General features: G+C 54.3%; 1 protein-coding gene and 1 pseudogene across 5 annotated transcripts; both read left to right on the forward strand.

Annotated features, from left to right (window-relative positions):
- The first annotated feature begins 7 nt into the window (after window positions 1-7).
- On the forward strand, window positions 8-16,910 carry PPP1R13L (protein phosphatase 1 regulatory subunit 13 like). Of its 5 annotated transcripts, XM_038528572.1 has the most exons (14): window positions 8-136; window positions 771-1,111; window positions 6,039-6,115; window positions 6,225-6,367; window positions 6,758-7,268; window positions 7,361-7,459; window positions 7,535-7,626; window positions 7,898-8,378; window positions 8,896-9,350; window positions 12,156-12,287; window positions 12,388-12,521; window positions 12,650-12,816; window positions 14,652-14,851; window positions 16,294-16,910. In XM_038528572.1, coding segments are annotated over exons 2-14 (2,532 nt in total). In that variant the 5' UTR covers window positions 8-136; window positions 771-1,109; the 3' UTR covers window positions 16,333-16,910. The 5 variants fall into 5 exon arrangements, with proteins under 5 accessions (XP_038384500.1, XP_038384502.1, XP_038384499.1 ...); XM_038528574.1 differs by lacking the exon at window positions 771-1,111 and having other exon boundaries at window positions 70-136; XM_038528571.1 differs by lacking the exon at window positions 8-136 and having other exon boundaries at window positions 643-1,111.
- A 404-nt stretch (window positions 16,911-17,314) lies between these two features.
- LOC102152843 lies at window positions 17,315-17,988 on the forward strand (annotated as a pseudogene).
- Window positions 17,989-20,240: the final 2,252 nt, after the last annotated feature.

Genomic DNA, 20,240 nt, shown 5'->3' on the forward strand with positions numbered 1-20,240 from the left:
CCGGGTCCCGGCGGGCGTCCCCCCCGTCTCAGCCATCATTGGCTCCACCGTCGCCTTAAAGGGGCAGCCACATTGGTAGCTCCTAACTCTTAAAGAGACAGGAAGCTCGATTGGTCTGAGATTCTTAAAGAGACAGGTAAGAGTCGAGGTAGGCAGGGCCGTGCTTTCAGTGTTACAATCCCTTCTTGGGCGGCCTGGATGCCTGGGAAATTCGGAACTTGAGTGGGACAGGTGGGAAAACGGAGAAACTGGGTCGTTCCTCCGGAGGGCGTGAAATACCAGCTAGGGGCGGGGCTTGTGAACTCCTTGGGAGCGGGAAACGCAGAGGGAGGAGCCTGTGGGCCACGGGGCGGGGCCTCCAGGCTCCGGAGCTAAACACGCGTGGGGCGGGGCGGGCTATGGGGTGGGGTTTGTGGACCGAGTGAGACCGATAGACGCCCCCGAGGACTTAGTCTAGTGCGTGGGGGACTTTTCCGAAGGTTTTGAGGATGGGAGAGGGAGTGGAAAGTTCAATCAGTGCCCTTTCTCCCCGGGGGGAGGGGTCTAGGGGGGGCGCGTGTAAACAGCGGCACGTGGATGCAGACTTGGGGGTCGCGTCCACGCCCCTTTCCACGGAGACCGCACAGCTCGCGGCGGCGGGCGGAGCCGGGGGACCGCGGCTAGACAGGGTGACCCGACTGCATTCCTGGCGCGTGTGTCAGCGCCACTGCCCGCCTCCTCTGCCGTGATTTCGGATCCTGTTCGAGAATCGGGGCGTCCCCTTTTCCCAGGGTGTGAGCAGCTCCCCAGAGCGGAAGGAGGATCGGGGGAAGGGGACGCGTTCCCTCCGCCGGGGATCACCGGGCAGTCCCCCCAGCGTGGGCGAGACTCCAGGGCGCCGCCCCTGCGGGCACGGAACTACAATTCCCAGGCGACTGGAGGAAGGGAGACGCCCGATGTCCGTCGCGGAAGCTGCTGGGGATTGTAGTCCCAGCCTACAACTCGGGACTCGGTAGCTGGGAAAATCTGTAAAGATCCAACCATCCTTTTCACCGACGGGGAGATCGAGGCTCGGAGACTCGAGCAAATACTGATTTAGCGAGTCTCTCTTCTCGCCTTACGGGCGAGGCATGTGAGTCCCTTCCCAACCTCTAACCTTTTTACTCCTTTGGTGGCGTCCAAATCTTTCTAGAAGGGGGAAACGAAGCCTGGAGGGGTCGGGCAGGGACTCGGGAGTCTGTCTCCCGCTGTCACGGCGAGATTAAAGTCTGGATTCTATCCACGGAGTCAGGTCGCCCTCGGCTTCCGGACCTCGCCTTTTCTGTCTGTGAAATGGACTCTGAGTGATTCCCAGTGGGAACGTCTCAGGCTGCGTACTGCCCCTCCAGGACTACAAGTCCCAAGGTGCTCGAGGCGACCCCTACTCCCCCTCCCCGCTGGGACCCGCCTCCCTCCTGCCGGAGTCACGTCGTCTAACCTGTTCCCGGCGCCTGCCCCGCCCCGTCCTCGGCTCCCCGCAGCCGGAGCCTGAGCCGGAGGAAGTCCCCCCGGTGCCAGGATCTGCCCCGGATCCGTGAGTTCCACCCGCCCCCCTGGGGTCCAGCGGCTCTGGAGGAGGCCGACATCTCGTCCCTGGGAGGACTGGGAAGGGACAGGGACGCCCAGTCCCAGGGCGGAATTGGGGGTGCGCAGATGAGTTCTTTCCTTCGGAGGAAAGAACTCAGATTTACTAGGCAAAAGGAAAGGGGACTCCGATGCCAGCGTTCTTGGGATGGAGGGCTCGGACCCGTGGTCCCGGGGACACGCTGGACCTGGGACTCCTGGGTCCCACCAATTGGGCGCTCCCAGAAGCCCGAGTCTTTGAGTAGAATGGGGGTATCGGATCCCTGAGTCCCGGGCAGAAATGACAAGACTCGGGCTGGTGGGTCTCTGGAAAGGGTGTGCCGCCCTCCAGCTGTCTTCTCCACCGAGCCTCTATCTCGAGGCAGAATTAGGCGTGGGATGGGGATAGTGGAATTCGGGTCCCTGAGATGCAGCAGGACGAGGCCCCGGGGTCCCTCTGGAGGCTGGGTTCCGGCGCTCCCTACACTTTCCGGCCCTGAGGTGAGGGCCGGCGGTAGGGGTGTGTGTGTGGGGGGGGACCGGGGCAACTCTCCAACCTGTGTGCGCCTGCGAGATCCCCAACATATCATTAACCCGGGCGTCAGACCTGCCTAACCAGAGGAGGGACCGCCACCCCAGGGCGCCCCCTGGTGGGGGCGGGGTTGTCCCATTACCCGGTGGAGGTGGGAAATATTTGGGGTTTGCACAGGGGGTTCTAGAACCCAGGGCAGAATTCCAGAAGGTGGGATTGGATTCTGGGAGGCTTGCATGGCTGGGCGCTACACAGCCATCACGCAGAGAGGGGCATGGGGGTAAACTGAGGCTAAGAGGTCACACAGGTAGAGTTGATTAGAGTTTGGCTCCTATCTTCTGTGACCCTCTCAGATAGCAGAGTTGTTAAGAGTTTGGCTTCCTCTTCCTTCTGCAGCTGTGGGGGGACGGGATTCCATCCATTCCCACCAGATTTTCTGACTAACCTTCTCCCTTCTAGGGCTCCTTGCCCTGACCCTGAGGTGAGAAATGTCACCTCCACCCCCATCTGTCTGACCTGAGGTAGTGTGGGAGATAAGCGAGGGATAGAGGCTAATTCTGGAGGTGTGTGTCCGTCCTTGAAGCTGGGGGAGGGCAGGGACCAGCACCTCCCTCTGTCTCCCCTTCTCTCCACCCCCCTGTGTCATGTGAGGGGATGGAACAGGGCGGTGGAGGAGGCAGAGGGTTCTGATGAGAGAGGGAAGAACTTCCTAGTGTCTGGGCTTGAAGGGCATTCGGTGATAGCCTGAGATGAAATTAAAAATAATAACCAGCCGTGGCTGCCAAGACAGAGCTCACAGCGGGCCGGGCTCAGCACTGGTAGGTAGATGGGGTGGTTCCCACTGTCTACAGAGGTCTACACCCTACACCTACACCCTGGGCTTTTGCCACCTTCTCTCTGGAATCTTCCAAGGCACCCCATGCCCCTCTGCCTGAATTTTTGGGGATGACCACTAGCCAGAGCTCACTAATGTACAGGAAGAACTTAGGGCTTAGGAAGTTGAGACTCCAGAGGTCAAAACCCATGGCTTTTAGACTCTCAGAAAGAGCTGAAAGGGCTCTTGGGGTGGGGGTGGGGGTATTACTCCGGGTCTTGAGCCCTCGCTGTGTCAGATCCTGTTATCTTAATGAACAGCCGGGGAAAGTCCGGAATTAAGAATCCAGTATGTGTGAACTTTATTTGGTGCCCCGCATCGTTCCCAACACTGTACAGAAATTATGTCACTCAAACCTCACACCCTTTGGAGGTGAAGGTATTAATTTCCCCTTTATACACACGAGGAAACTGAGGCATGGAGAAGCTATATAACTAGCCCAGGGTAGAGACTTAGGGGAAGGCCCTAGCCTGTTCCACAGTCGTCGGCAGAGGGGAAAACCAGGTCCCAGAAAGGGTGGGGTCTCTTCCAGCGTCAGTGTGTCGGGACAGAAATGTAGGATTCTAACCAGGGTATTCCCAGCCTAGCCTGGCGCTCTGTCCCAGTTCCCACTGAGGATGATTCCTCCAGGAAGCCCCCCGGGATCCTTAACCCCCAAGAACGTGCTTGGCCTGGCCGCGTGCACGAGTCCCCGGGAACGAGCGTTAGGGGTGGAGAGAAAGGGGAGGAGTGGGAGCTGGGGTTAGAGGGTACCCAGTGGTGGACTAGAGCCCTCCGGAGGGGGAGCGGGGAGCTGGAAGTGGACGGCAGGGGCCTGGGAACAGAGGGCGCGGCCCGCGCCGCCCTGGTGCCCCGCCCGGCCCCCGCTCCCCGCTCCCCTGCCGCGGGAGGTGAGGCACCTGCCCGGGCCCGCAGCGCATTCCCAGGGTCTGAGCTCAGGCGCGGTCCGCCCGCCCCACTGGGGTCGGGCCGTGACCCGGAGCGCCCCCTGGTGGCCCCGACAACCCCTCTGCCCGCACCGGCCCTGGGAGGGCCCCACGCCCAGCCTTGGCATTTCCTTAGAGCCAGAGGATGTCAGCATGGGATAGGAGAGGCTTAGAAATTTGGGAATCCTGAAATCCCCCCAAAGAACATCTCGTTGCCAGGATGCTGGCACTGGAGGCTGCATAGAATTGTTCGTTATTATATTTTAACAGAGTTTCTTGTGGATCTGAGGTTCTTTTCTTTTAAGATTTTATTTATTTAAGAGAGAGAGAGAGCGAGTGAGCAAGAGAGAGAGAGAGCACAGGAGCAGGGGCAAAGGGAGAAGCAGACTCTCCTGCTGAGCAGGGAGTCAGAACCAGGATTTAATATCAGGACCCCAGGATCATGACCTGAGCCAAAGGTGGCCACGTAACCAACTGAGCCACCCTGTACCTCTATTGGTCCTTTTTTTTTTTTTCTATTGGTCCTTATATCTGAAGTTCTAAGAGCCCCGAGTTCTGATTCCTGTAATCTCTACTTTCTCAGGCCTGAATTCTCAGAACCTTAATTCTTCTTGCATCGCCCAGCCAGTTGGATCTTCACTATAGTCCTCCTAGTGAACTCCTATATATCTTCATTTTACAGATCAAGAGGCACTCTTGTCTGGGTCATAGTGGTGCCACCAGATGTGAACCCTGGAAGTCTATCTCCTTACTTGTGATCTTACCCGCTCCACTACCCATGCATTCAACTAGACTTGTAGGACAACGGAGCCTGGGATAGATAGAAAAACATGGTGCAAGAAGATGGAGAAATCTAAACTAACAAAACTGGAGAATTCTAGAATGTTCCAAAGATAGACTCTAGGACTTAGAACTTTTGGACAAGAGACTCTCAAGCTGAGAGTTTTAGGCTTTGTAAAGTTTTAATTACACCCTCAAGGTCCTTACAATTTCAGAATCTAGGCCTCTAGATTCTGAGAGATTGAAGAGGCCTCTTAGAATAGCTGATTTGCCTCCTCCTTTCACTGTTGGGGAAACTGAGGTCCTAGGAGTGGATGGGACTTGTTGCCCAAGGTCACATGCTCCCAACCAGCCCCAACAGGTTCTGTTCTGAGGCTTCCCAGACAGAGGCCAGAATCAGCATGCCCCAGCCCGCCCTGCTGCCCACGCCTGCACCTCCAAAGCTAAGCAGTTGGTGCAGCCTGGGGAGGTGCAAAGCCACCTGGGCGTGGTGGCTACCATGGGGATGGGGATGGTGCTGGCTTGACTGGTTCCTTGTGGCCTGGCTCCTTCCCACTTAGCCAGTGACCACAGTGGCCCAGCAGCCCCTAGCTACTTCCCTCCTCTTTCTGTTAACACTGGGTCCCATGAATAAGGTCGGCTCCGGGGAGAGGAAGCTGAGTGGTCCCTGCCTTCTGGGACTCTTCCAATCTGGTGGAGGCGACCCAGACTAACAAGTTAGATTCAGGTGTGAAACCTAGTACTGCTGACTCCTTACAGGGTGATCTTGAACAAACAGTTCTGAGGCTCACGTTTTTGCCTGCCACTGTGATTTTGGCCACCAAATGGAATGTTGGGTGCAAGCACTCGGCACAACTCTAGGAGACCGTGGCCGCTCAGTTAATAGTCATTATTTGATTTCTTTATGGCCTCAAGCAACTATCACAGGTACACGGTAGGCAGCACAATTATTATTTTTAAAAATATCCCTAGCATAAATAAACAAATGATATCCCTAGGATCTAACACACTGTCTCCTGGTCCGTAGTAGGCACTCAGTAATTGATAGTTATTTTGTATCCTTTGTTCCCCAAAATACCTGGCACACAGTAGGTAATCAGTGGATAATTGTCAAAAGAGTGATTTAAGTCTTATTAGGACCGATCTAGAAAGATGAGCAAGGAGCCACGTAAAGAGAAGGAATTGTCCAGGGCCATGCAGGAGGATTTGAAGGAGTTGGCATTTCCCGGCCCGGGAAGTGGAGGGGCATAGCGCTTCCAGTGGAAGGAACCAGGAAAGTAAAGGCTCGGTCTCTGGTTCCCAGCGGGCGGGGTCTGAGAAGGTCCCCCCACCCATGCCCCCGCAGGCGCCCCGCTTCGGCCGGCACCATGGACAGCGAGGCATTCCAGAGCACCCGGGACCTTCTGGACCTGAACTTCCAGTGTGAGCTGGGGTAGGGGGCGGGGCTTGCCCCGGAGGGGCCCTCCAGGGTAGAGGCGGGGCGCTGCCTGGAGGCCCCCCGCCGTTCTCACCGCTACTCCCTCTTGCCCAGCTCTGGCCATGAAGCACATGGACCTGAAGCAGATGGAGCTGGACACGGCGGCGGCCAAGGTGGACGAACTGACCAAACAGTTGGAGTCGCTGTGGTCAGACTCGCCGACGCCTCCGGGCTCGCAGGCTGGAGCCCCTACGAGGGTGAGCCCACTCGCCTTGGGCCCCACCTTGGCCCCCAGAGCCAGCTTCTTTCTGCCTGACGTTCTGTCCCATAGGGTTATACGGCCGTGAGCTATTTAAAGGGCGCTTGAAAGAGGGAGCCAGTGACCACAGCCAGTGGTCTACATGGAAATCTAACAGGACCCTTGGAAGGAAAAGACTTTTTCTAAGAGGCAGGAAGGCGCTGTATGGGCCAGCCTCAGCCCCGATTTCAGGGCTCTCTCACCAGGACCCCTCACCAGGGCTCCCCGTGCCGCCTGAATCTCCAGCCCCGGTCCCAATCCCCAGGTTAATTTTCAAAGACCTCTTTTGATCTGCTCACCCCTCTACTAATGTCTCCTTTGACCCTTCAATGTCCCGGCCTCCCCACAGGTGTCCCGGTACAGCTCCAGCCCTGTCCCCGAGCCCTTCAGCAGCCGCGGGTCTCCCCGGAAGGCGGCCACCGACGGTGCAGACACCTCGTTCGGACGCTCCGAGAGCGCGCCGGCTTTGCACCCCTACAACCCGCTGTCCCCGAAAGGCCGGCCCTCGTCACCGCGCACCCCGCTCTACCTGCAGCCGGATGCCTACGGCAGCCTGGAGCGCGCGCCCTCGCCCCGGCCCCGCGCCTTCGATGGCGCAGGGAGCCCCCTCGGCCGTGCGCCCTCCCCGCGGCCCGGGCCCGGCCCGCTCCGCCAGCAGGGCCCCCCCACGCCCTTCGACTTCCTGGGCCGCGCCGCTTCCCCGCGCGGCAGCCCCCTGGCCGAGGGGCCCCAGGCCTTCTTCCCCGAGCGCGGGCCCTCGCCACGCCCCCAGACCTCCGCCTACGACGCACCCGTGGCCTTCGGGGGCCCCCTACTGGGCGCGGGCGGCAGCGCTTTCGCCCCGCCTCTGCGCGCTCAAGGTGAACGCGGGGGCCTAATTTTGGGGAGGCGTGGGAGGGAGCCGGCCTGGGACCAGCGTCCCCCTATATCCCGATCTGCCACCTCTCCCTAGACGACTTAACGCTGCGCCGGCGGCCCCCCAAAGCCTGGAATGAGTCTGACCTGGACGTGGCGTACGAGAAGAAACCTTCGCACACGGCGAGCTACGAACGTGAGCGCTGGGAGGCCAGAGGAGTGGGGGAGCCGGAGAGGCAGCCCCCAGACCCTAATGATTCCCGCCTTGCAGGCCTGGACGTCTTCTCGCGGCCTGCTTCGCCAGGCCTGCAGCTGCTGCCCTGGAGAGAGAGCAGCCTGGATGGGCTGGGGGCCACCAGCAAGGTGAGGGGCGGCTGGGGAGGGGGCCAGTGGAGTGCCGTCAGGACCATCTCCTGCTCCCGGCTGCACCCCCAGTCTCCATCCACCCCAAGCTCTTCTTTCTGTATCCTGGATTGCCGCCGTGTCCCTGACTCTCTTTCCCGCATTCCCTCTGGCTTCCTTCACCTTCTCTCCCTTCTGACCCCTGTCCTTACCTCCTTCCTCCTTTATCATGCCCTCCCCCTCACTTCCTCCCACCTGAACCCTTTTTATTCTCTTTCTCTTTGAACCCCAGGACAACCTCACCAGCGCCACTCTGCCCCGCAACTACAAGGTCTCTCCTCTGGCCAACGACAGGCGTTCTGATGTGGGCAGCTACCGCAGATCACTGGGCTCCACGGGGCCATCAGGCACTTTGCCCCGCAGCTGGCAGCCCGTTAGCCGCATCCCCATGCCCCCTTCCAGCCCCCAGCCCCGGGGTGCCCCGCGCCAGCGCCCCCTTCCCCTCAGCATGATATTCAAGCTGCAGAATGCCTTCTGGGAGCACGGGGCCAGCAGGGCCATGCTCCCTGGCTCCCCCATCTTCTCCCGAGCACCCCCACCTAAGCTGCCTCCCCAGCCCCAGGCACCTCCCCAGCCCCAGGCACCTCCCCAGCCCCAGGCACCCCCCCAGCCCCAGCCCCAGCTTCCACCCCAGCCCCAGCCACAGCCCCAGACTCAACCGCCTGCCCCAGCCCCCCAGTCTCCCCCACAGACTTGGCCCCCTGTGAGCGAAGGTGAGTCAGCAGTGGGGGGCCCTGAGGGCTGGTTAGAGGGAGGACAAATGGCTGGGGACCAGAACAGCTGGGTGAGCCAGCACAGCCAGACACCTGTTTTCAGACACTGTCCCTACAGAGAGCTGAGCTAGAGGAGCTTGGGAATTTGCTTAGGAGCTAGGGATAGCATGGTGGTTAAGCACAGACTGCCTAGCTCCATGCTGTGTGACCTTGGGCAAGTCACTTAACCTCTCTGGACCTCAATATCCTTGAGTGTAAAAAATCTAATACCACCTTATTGAAATATGGTATTAGATTATTTAATCCATATAAAGTCATTAAAATAGGGCCTGATGCATAGGAAGATCTCAGTAGCTCTTATATGAATTAGAATAATTATTAATATGTTTATGTGCATAAAACTAGCACAAGGCAAATAAGATGCCGACTCCAGGTCTTGGAAGTTGTGGACTTAGAGAAGGGAATCTTGGGGTTCTCACAGGGACCCATTCTCTGGTGAGCTTCTTGTTCCTTCTAGGTCCCCCCAAACCTCCCCCTGAGCTGGAGCCGGAGCCGGAGCTGGAGGGGCTGCTGACACCGGTGCTGGAGGCTGGTGATGCAGATGAAGGTGCTGTGACTCGACCCCTCAGCCCCACAAGGCTGCAGCCAGCACTGCCACCCGAGGCACAGTCGGTGCCCGAGCTGGAGGAGGTGGCACGGGTGCTGGCAGAGATACCGCGGCCCCTCAAACGCAGGGGCTCCATGGAGCAGAGCCCAGCCGTAGCCCTGCCCCCCACCCACAAGAAGCAATACCAGCAGATCATCAGCCGCCTCTTCCATCGTCACAGTGGGCCTGGGGGGCCTGAGCCCGAACTGTCCTCCATCAGTGAAGGATCTGAGGCTAGGGCAGGGCCCCCTGCTCCTGCCCCACCAGCTCCCATACCACCCCCGGCCCTGCCCCAGATCAGCCCACCAGAGCAGCTGCAGAGCATGGTGAGTAATACACAAGGACACCCGGGTATAGTAGTTAGGGCATGGAAGTGCCCCTTCCCTTTTAGGACCAAACCTGGAAATTGCACACATCACATCTTCCATTTGGTCAGGAACCCAGCTGCAAGGGAGGCTGGAAAATGTAGTCTTAAGGGGTTGCCTGTGTTCTAAAGACAGGGGAAATGTCTATGGAGAGGCATTCAGAAGTCTTGGCAACACAGAGACTTTCTCTGCTGCCCCCAAGGGTATCCGATCTTCAGGAATCTTTGAGTATTACAACCTGGAAATGAGTGTGTCAGTGGGTTTATTCCAGGACCCGAAAAACCTGCCTGAATCAAGACAGTCACCATTTATCTCCCCAGCTGCTGCATGGTCTCTTTTGTCTGCCTTCTCTGGGGATCTGTGCTTTCTCCTCTGACCCCAGCAAGCCGGTGCTATGGCTAGAAATGGCCCATCTAGCCATTGCTAGACTTGCGAGAGCAAGTCTCTGGTCTCTGAGGCTGTGGGTGTTGTGATTAAGGGTACCAGCTGCAGGACAGTCCTGGTGGCCCAGCAGTTTAGCGCTACCTTCAGTCTGGGGCGTGATCCTGGAGACCTGGGATCGAGTCCCACATTGAGTTCCCTGTGTGGAGCCTACTTCTCCCTCTGCCTGTGTCTCTGCCTCTTTCTCTCTCTGTGTCTCTCATGAATAAATAAATAATCTTTTTTTTTTTTTTTTTTAAAGGGTTCCAGCTGCAGAGCTAGGCTGCCTGGTTCAAATCCCAGGTCCATAGGAGTTATCAGCTATGCAGCCTTGCCCAAGATATCTTGCCTCTCTGGGCCTCAGTTTCTTCATCTGTAAAATGGGGATGAGAACAACCATAGGGTTGCTATGAGCATTACGTATATGAATATAGTGCTTAGAACAGTGCCTGGCACCTGTTAACCACTGTGATTATTGTTAGTATTTTACCTGGGGATGGTCTTCTGCTAAACTTGCTCCAGTCCCTGCATCTTGGCTTAGGGTGGGTGGTGTCACATGGAACAGTCCTGTTCTCTCCAGGTAGATGGACAGAGAGAGGGGAACGATGCCCAGAGAAGAAGCAGGGGCTGGGTAGACACCCTAATACACCTATTTCCAAACCTTCCTAATAGGAGAATGGAGCCAGGAGATGTTGAGATTCAGGATCTTGAAATCAAGAACAGAAGAATGAAAATCACCTTATAAAATCACAAAGTCCTGGCCGTAAAGAAACTTGAAAACTCACAGAATTCAAGAATTAAATCCTGTTATCAGTCTCAGAACAGTGAAGCTTCAGAATCCTAGAGCGCAGAAGGTTCAAAGAACAGGATCTTAGAATTTAAAAGTCAGTAACACAGACCCTGATTATTAACTGATTTGTGAAGTCACCAAAACTGAAAATTAAAGACTCTTCTCATTTGAGTCAGAAAAATCACAGATTAGTGCACTAATATGTTATAGAATTTTATTTTATTTTTTAAAAATATTTTACTTATTTATTCATGAGAGACACAGAGAGAGAGGCAGAAACACAGGCAGAGGGAGAAGCAGGCTCCATGCAGGGAGCCCGACATGGAACTCGATCCCGGGTCTCCAGGATCACACCTTGGGCTGCAGGCAGCACTAAACCGCTACGCCACCAGGGCTGCCCAAAAATGATTTTATTCTTTTTTTTTTTTTTTTGATTTTATTCTTTTGAGTAATCTCTCCACACCCATCATGGAGCTCAAACTCACAGCCCCAAGATCAAGAGTCTCATGCTGTGCCAAGTGAGCCAGCTAGGTACCCCCAGAATTATATTGTAAGTGAACATTTTTCACTAGAAAATACATAAACACCATAGTAACTAGGAAGACATAGATGAAAAAACGAAGAGGCCAAAATCACAGCATTCAGAACCATGATTAACATTTTGAGTATCTCCTTTCAATCTGTTGGAATGAAATTCTAACCATAAAACGTTAAGGTTCCCAATCATAGAATCTTGGGAATGCAATGTCTTGGGTCTTCAGCAATTTGACGTGGCATAACTTAGCATTTCTGGACTCACAACATATTGGAGATTTGAAATAGCTGAACCTCAGAGAATTTTGAAATCAGTGGCTCTTGGGATCTCCAAATTCCAGGATCTTTAAGTCATCGACATCAAAGACCAGAATCACAAATCCGACATGCTCAGAAGAAATGAATCTTGTAGGAGGACCCATGAACATCAAAAATACGAAAGCACGGGAAATGATAGGCTAAATATTCTCATCCCAAACATCTGGAATTAACACTGGGCAACATTTTGTTGGGTGTGCTTCATAGCATTTTTTCTTTCAAAGATTTTATTTATTCATGAGAGACACACACACAGAAGGGTCCCTTTGGGGAGCCTGATGTGGGGCTCCGTCCCAGGACCCTTGGATCATGACCCCAGCCAAAGGCAGATGCTCAATCACTGAGCCACCCAGGGGCCCCAGCATTTATGTTTTATAAAAGAAATCTGGCTTCCACCATCATAAACTCATTGGTCTGCCAGCTTCCTTTCAGGTCTCAGGGCCCAAGATCCTATGATCACCCCATTCTCTGACTATTGTAGGGAACAATAGCTGTGGAGCTGAGGCATCCCCTTCCCTAAGCCCCTCTGGACTCAGGCTCTGTACCTCCTTGCGTTGCAGCCCCAGCCCCACCTCTGGCTAGTTGGATGACCTGGGGCGGCTATTGCGGGGTCCCTGAACCTCTGTTTTCCTCTCCAAGTAATGGGTATATTAACAGTCTCCCTAAGTCACTGAAGCCTCCCCCCCCCCCGCCCTGTCCCCCAGGAGATGCGCTCGGTGCTGCGGAAGGCGGGCTCCCCCCGCAAGGTCCGCCGCGCGCGCCTCAACCCGCTTGTGCTCCTGCTGGACGCGGCGCTGACCGGGGAGCTGGACGTGGTGCAGCAGGCGGTGAAGGAGGTGAGTGCTGCAAAGTGCAGGGCAGGCGGCGCGGGGTGGGGGGTGATGCGAGGTGACCCCTGCCGCGGGGACTGAGCCTCGGCGTCCCCGCCCCGCCCAGATGAACGACCCGAGCCAGCCCAACGAGGAGGGCATCACCGCCCTGCACAACGCCATCTGCGGCGCCAACTACCCCATCGTGGACTTCCTCATCGCCGCCGGCGCCAATGTCAACTCCCCCGACAGCCACGGCTGGTGAGCCCTGACCCTGACCCGCGCGGGGTGCAGTGCGGGCGCGGGTGCGGGCGGGACAGCGCTGCCGGGGCGGGGGGGGGGCACCCGCTGGCGACCGCGCGGCCACTCACGCACGCCTCCACGCCCAGGACACCGTTGCACTGCGCGGCATCGTGCAACGACACGGCCATCTGCACGGCGCTGGTGCAGCACGGCGCGGCAATCTTCGCCACCACGCTCAGTGACGGAGCCACCGCCATCGAGAAGTGCGACCCCTACCGCGAGGGTTACGCTGACTGCGCCACTTACCTGGCAGGTGCGAGGCAGCGCAGGGGCGCCTCGGCGGTAGGGAGGAGGTCTTGGGGACTGGGCCGCCCAGCTGGCAGCTGGGGGGGAGGGGGGCTGACTGCCAGTCGCAGGAGAGAAGATGTGAGGGCTGTCCCAATCAAGAGGCAGGATTACAGAGGAAGGGTGGAGGGATGAACCACCTCGGGGTGTGGGGGGGACCGGGCCTCACATCTGGCAGGTGCAAGCGGGGTGTGTGGGGTGAGCAGACTGCCAACCTGAGGGGTGGTGGGGAGACATGGGCAGTGTGCCATGCAGACTGGAAACCTCTGGGGAGAAGAGTGGTTTTGGAGATTGCACTGTTCACCTGCTTTCTCACCTTTGGGCATGGGGAGTTGGACGCTCCAACTATACCATTTACCTGGAGTTGGGCAGCGCAGGTGGGCTGTGCTACCTGTGGGAGACACAGTGCCACACAGCTGGCGGGTGAGCAGGCCACCGCTTCTGGGGAGGGGCTTGGAGACTCTTCCACTTGTAGGGAGACACGAGGCTTCCCTTAGGAGGGGGGCCATATCACCTAACCAGGTGATTGGAGGAAGTAGGTAGCCTGGACCATGAGAGTGTGCAGAGCGTCTATATTGCACACCTGGAGTGGGTGGGCAGATTGTATCATAGGGTGACGTTAGGAACATCCCACAGAAAAAAAAAACAAAAAAGGAACATCACACAGTTGGAGCAAGTCAGGCTCCAGGACCTGGGGGTGGGATAATGTTTCTGAGAGGTGAGCCTGGATGGCCACAGGACAGTCACACTGGCCGAGAGCCTTGGGGCTTGTGGGTGAACAGGGGTAGACAGGGACTGCACCACTGGTGCCAAATAGGCTATAGGCTTTGGGGAGCAGTGTTGGGCCAGTGCACATTTGTACAGGTAGGTGGAGCCTATGAGACATGGGGATCACACCGTTCTGCTTGCCCGGGACATGGAGAGTTATGTGAGGGTGAAGTAGAGGTTGGATATCACACCTGGCAAGGCAGGCAGGGACCCTGGAACCTGGTGGACTGCCCCACTAGAGAGAGGGAAGCATGGTGGACTGTACCATTCAGTACATTATGGGGTGGGGCCAGGGGGGTGTTGGAGCAGTTGGGCTGTACCCTCCAGAGAAGTTATTACATCCTCTTTGGAGATTTCTGTCTCTTGGGGAGGGGGAAGCAATGTGGACTCACCATCTGGGAAAGGGGGAGATGGGCTGTACTGTTGGAAAGAGGGGTTGAGGGCAGCCCCAGGTGGCCCAGCGGTTTAGCGCAGCCTTCAGCCAGCCTTCAGCCGGGGGGCGTGATCCTGGAGACTCGGGATCAAGTCCCACGTCAGGCTCCCTGCACGGAACCTGCTTTTCCCTCTGCCTGTCTGTCTGTCTGTCTCTGTCTGTCATGAATAAATAAATAAAATCTTAAAAAAAAAAAAAAAAGGAAAGAGGGGTTGAGGCTATGGAAACTATAGCTTGCTGGGGAGTGAGGGGTGCAGTGCGCAGATGATTGCATCTCTGGGAGTGACACAGGGACTTGATGATGTTCCAAGAGGGGATGGGGGCCAGTGACCCTGCCTCTGGGGGTTGGAGGCCCAGTCTGATGCACCCTGAGCGTTCTCAAATTTTCGAGACTGCCATTCCTGGCAGCTGACTCCAGCTTAGGCAGCCTTCTCCAGACAGGGGTGCACAACTTTGCAGGTGGCTCATCCCTCAGCTGCGGGGGTGGTTTGCCAAATCCCAGGGCATGTCCCTGTCCTCAGTGTGTCTTGTGAACCTGAGTGTTGAACCCCACCCCCACCCTTCCACCCGGTGCTCATAATCCCTTCCCTTTTATGTTTCAGATGTGGAGCAGAGCATGGGGCTGATGCACAACGGGGTGGTGTACGCCCTTTGGGACTACAGCGCGGAGTTCGGGGACGAGCTGTCCTTCCGTGAGGGCGAGTCGGTCACAGTGCTGCGGAGGGATGGACCAGAGGAGACGGACTGGTGGTGGGCTGGGCTGCACGGCCAGGAGGGCTACGTACCTCGTAACTACTTCGGGGTGAGCCCAGAAGAGATACTGTCCCGGCCTCCTGTGGCTATTTGGGGGAAAGAGTGATTCTGGGAAAAAGAGGGGCAAGAGGGACAGCCCTTTCATTATATTGGGGACAAGGTAGGCCAGAAGAATCCATTCAAGTTTGTGGGGAGATGAGGAAAATTAATTTAAAAAAAATTTTTTTATTGGAGTTCAATTTGCCAACATATAGCATATCACCCAGTGCTCATCCCATCAAGTGCCCCCCTCAGTGCCCATCACCCAGTCACCCCAACCTCCTGCCTACCTCCCTTTCCACTACCCCTTGTTCGTTGGAAAATTAATTCTAATAATGAGGGATGTAGGGGAGAGCCCCTTACAGTTAGGGAGAGAACCCCCTTCCTGGTGAACTCACTGCCTTACTATTTACTTGATTGGTTCATGCTCAATCAAATATTTTTATCAAAAAAAAAAACAAATATTTTTATCATCCCTAGTTATATTACTGGGGCGGTAAGGAAAAATGTAGTGTATTTTAGTAACTGGAAGTGATGAAGAATCCCATTTTAGTAATGGGGGATGTTAAAGAATCGTGGAGTACTGGTGTGGTAGTGAGGAGCTTTTTTTTTTTTTAAGATTTTATTTATTTATTTGTGAGACACACACACAGAGAGACAGGCAGAGACACAGGCAGAGGAGGAAGCAGGCTCCCTGGGGGGGACTCTATCCCAGGACCCTGTGATCATGACTTGAGCCAATGGCAGACGCTCAATCACTGAGCCACCCCAGTGCCCCGAGGAAGTTTTTGTTACAGGGCTGAGGCAGGGAGAGGAAGGATCCATTCTTTTTTTTTTTTTTTTTTTTTTTTTTTTTTTTTTTTTTTTTTCTTAAAGATTTTATTTATTCATGACAGAGAGAGAGAGAGGCAGAGACACAGGCAGAGGGAGAAGCAGGCTCCATGCACCGGGAGCCCGATGCGGGACTCGATCCCGGGTCTCCAGGATCACGCCCTGGGCCAAAGGCAGGCGCCAAACCGCTGTGCCACCCAGGGATCCCGGAAGGATCCATTCTTAAAATGATGATAGAATCCAGGGAGGTTCTACTAGGTTAAGGGAGGAGACCAGGAAGATTCCATTATATTTCTAGGGGAGAAGATTCTTTTCATTTGGGGATTGGCGGAGGTGGGTCCCAAACACAATGGTGATGGTAGGGAGAAGCAGGTGTTGCTTTCATGGCAGTATGGAAGACCCGAGAAGTTCCATCTCATCAACTGGGCTGCTGACTCTGTCTCCATCTGGTGCTTGGTGGTGACAGGGCCCCCGGGGATTCTACTGGAGAAGTCTGTTAGGAAGGGAGAAGAGGATGGAGACAGCCCATCTGTTTGGGGGTGGATTAAGTGACTCCATTAAATTTGGGGGTGGGATGAGGGAGTGAGCATTCCTCATGTCTAAAGATCCTGTCTTCCTCAGCTCTTCCCCAGGGTGAAGACTCAGAGGAATAAGGTCTAGCTGCACAGAAGGACATTTTCAAGGGAGGCAGGATAGAGCCATCCTGCCTTTGCTTCAGACCTCTTCATCAGTAACTGCTGCCTCTCCTTGGGCTCCCAGCCCAACAGGGCTGGGGTCCTCACCTCCAGCTCTCTGCTTCCCTGGAAGCCCAGGGGAAAAGGAGAACCCCAGCCTTAAATTTAGAAACTGCCTTAGCCATGGGAGATTGCCTTGGGGTTGGGAATCATTGGAGGCAAGAGACCCCACCACCAGCACCACCAGCACCACCACCTCCACCACCTCTATTTGCCAGATCAGATCCCGTCCAAAGTGCCTCCCACTCCTACTGCCAACCCCTCTCACCCCCTCAAAACAAGCCAATGCACCATCCTAGTGGAGCCTGGGATGAATCACCTCCACTGGATTTCCCTGGGAGTCACCTCTGCCCCCATCTCTCCAGGGCTGGGTGAGACACACTGGCCTCTACCAGGACCTCTGTCCCACCTCTCTCCAGTCAAGGGCTTTCACACAGTGCTGGTTTTATAACCAAATGGGGGACATTTTCCCTTATAAATAAAGGTAGTTTGCACAGAAATTGACTTCCCTGTCTTTGGATCCCCATCTGACTTAATAAGTGCTCATCATTATTACTACATTTGGCAAACCAGTCTTTTTTTTTTAATACATATATAAAGATTTTATTTATTTATTCATGAAAGACACAGAGAGAGGCAGAGACACAGGCAGAGGGAGAAGCAGGCTCCCTGAGGGAAGCCTGATATGGGACTCGATCCTAGGACCCCTGGATCACTACCTGAGCTGAAGGGAGATGCTCAGCCCCTGGAACCACCAGATGCCCCCACCTTCTGGGCTTCGTTATTTAGTCCAGTCTCTCTCACAACAGAGGTGTGTCGGTTTTCTATTATTGTCATAACAAATTACCACGAATATAGTAGCTTAAATGACACAGACTTATTATAATTTGGGGGGTCAGAAGTCTGAAATGGGGACCCCAGGAAGCGATCAAGCCAATTTAGGCTGCTCACCTTGGCCTCAGAGCAGCCGCTGCCATGACCAGCTGAGGCAGGGCATCTAACAGCTGCTGCAGGCCTACAGGTGGGCTGCTGAGAAGGTGTCCGAGGCCTACAAGCCAAAGAACTTGAGGCTGAAGCAGGTGGAAGGAGCAGCTGAGGCTAAAATTGAATAGTACTGCCTGTAAAGAGGGAAGGACTTCAAGGCCAAGGAAACTGCAGCTCTGAAGTCCTTTGGCAGCTGCAGCCTTGAACTGGAGAAGGCGACACAGGAGAAGATGACCATCCTCCAGACCTACTTCCATCCCTTCCAACAGGGACAAAATCCTGGACAACTTCTTGGCCTTTGTCTGTGACATCCGGCCAGAAATCCATGAAAACTACTGCATAAATAGGGAAGGAAGGAGCAGCTCTGCATGTGGATTGGCATTTTATTCATTTTTAAAGGTTTATTTATTTATTTTAGAGAAGAGGGTGGGGAGAGTGCAAGCAGGGGGAGGAGCAGAGGGAGAGGGAAGAGCAGACTCTGCACTGAGCAGGGAGCCCCATGTGGGGCTGGATCCCAGGACCCTGAGATCGTGACCTGAGCCGAAGGCAGATGCTTAACCCACTGAACCACCCAGGTGCCCCTTTTTCTAGTTTCTAGAGGCTGTCTGCATTTCTACCAAAGGTCTATTTATGATGATTTAGGTATTCTCTGAAATGATACAGATTTTCTCTACCTTGCTCCTCACTACCTTCTGAGCCCCCACCAGCAGAATTAATATACATACTCTACTAACAGTCTGTTCCAGGCAATCTAGGCTTTTTTTCCATCATTTTCTCAACATTCTTCCAGCCTCTGCCCATTGCCCAGTTCCAAATCCACTTCCGTGTGTTTAGATATTGGTTACAGCGACACCCCACTTCCAAGAGCAAAGTTTGTATTGGTTTCCCATTCCTGCTGTAACCAATTCTCACGAACTTTGAGGCTTAAACAATAGAAATATGTTACAGTCTGGAGGTCAGGCATCTGAAATGAGTCTCATGGAGCTAAAATCAATGGGTCAGGACTGCTGAGTTCCTTTCTAGAGTTTCCTTCTAGACACTAAGGAAGAAGCTCTCTCTGCCTTCTCCAGCTACTAGAAGTTGCCTGCATTCCTTGGCTCAGACTCCTCCCTCCATCTTCAAAGCCCATGCTTGCCTCACTCCTGTCTCTTGTTCCTACTGTCACATCTCCTTCTCTGTCCCTCCTGCCTCCCTCTTTCACTTATAAGGAGTCTTGTGATTACACGGGTCCCCTCCAGATAATCCAGGATGATCTCCCCATCTCAGAACCCTTAACTTAATCATGTTCGAAAAGTCCATTTTGCCACACAAGGCAAAAAAAAGAAGTAAAACAAAAAGGAGTCCCCACCCTCGAATTCAAATACTGTCTGGAACCTTCGATGATATTAATCAATGATTACTACATTTTTTGGAGGTGTGCTCATGATAGAGTGGTTATGTTTTTAAGGAGTGTTTGCTTATAGAAATACATTCTGAAATACCTGTCATAAAATGATATGTGTCTGGGATTTGCATCATTTTTCTTTTTTTTAATTTTTCTTTTTAAGATTTTTATTTAAGAGAGAGAGAGCAGGAGCAGGGGTGGGGAGAGGGAGAAGCAGACTCCCTACGGAGCAAGGAGCAATCAATCTCAGGACTCCAGGATCATGACCTGAGCTGAAGGCACTCAACTGACTGAGCCACCCAGGTCCCCTGGGATTTGCTTCAAAACAATTGACTGGTGGCAGTGGTTGGGGTGTACATGAAGCAGGATCAGTCCTCAGTTGAAAATTATTTTTTTAATTTTTTATTTATATATGATAGGCACACAGTGAGAGAGAGAGAGAGGCAGAGACACAGGCAGAGGGAGAAGCAGGCTCCATGCACCGGGAGCCCAACGTGGGACTCAATCCCGGGTCTCCAGGATCGCGCCCTGGGCCAAAGGCAGGTGCTAAACCGCTGCACCACCCAGGGATCCCCCCTCAGTTGAAAATTAATGAAGCTCAGTGGACGTTGGTCTTCATACTATTCTCTCAACCTCTGTGTCCATTTGAAATTGTCCCTAGTAAACAGTTATAAAATGACTGTGATATTAGAGCTGATATTCTAGTGGAAGAGGTAGACAATACAGAGAATAATTAGCACATACACACACACAAATCTCATATGCTGATCACCATTAGGGAAAAAAATGGAATCAGGAGAGGTGGATATATTTCTGCACCTGATTAGGAGGTATATTCATTTGCTATGGCTGGTGTAACAAATGACTCCAAGCTCAGTGGCTTAAAACAACAATTATTTTCATACCATTCTGAAGGTCAGAAGTTCAAGATCAGTTTCTCTGGCTGAAATCCAGGTGTTGACAGGGCCGGGCTCCCTGGGGCTCAGTGGGAGAACCCATTTCCTCGCCTTTTTCAGCTTCTAGATCCGTGTTCCTTGGATTCTTTCTTTTTTTTTAAAGGTCTTTATTTATTCATGAGAGACACACAGAGAGAGGCAGAGACACAGGCAGAGGGAGAAGCAGGCTCCATGCAGGGAGCCCGATATGGGACTTCATCTCCCAGGACCCTGGGATCATAACCTGAGCTGAAGGCAGATGCTCTACCACTGAGCCACCCAGGTGCCCCTCTTTTTTGCTTTGTTATGATTTTTTAAATTTATTTTGAGAGAAAGAGACAGGAGCACGAGTGGAAAGAGAGGGAGAGGGAGAGAGAATCTCAAGCAGACTCCACACCCAGCGTGGATTCCATCTCAGGGCTCCATCTACGGTCCTGAGATAAAGACCAAAGCTGAAACCAAAGTCAGGTGCTCAACAGACTGAGCCACCTAGGTGCCCTGAGATGTATTCTTTTTTTTTTTTTTAAGATT

Source organism: Canis lupus, chromosome 1, assembly GCF_011100685.1.
Source record: "Canis lupus familiaris isolate Mischka breed German Shepherd chromosome 1, alternate assembly UU_Cfam_GSD_1.0, whole genome shotgun sequence".
Classification (NCBI taxonomy): Eukaryota; Metazoa; Chordata; class Mammalia; order Carnivora; family Canidae; genus Canis; species Canis lupus.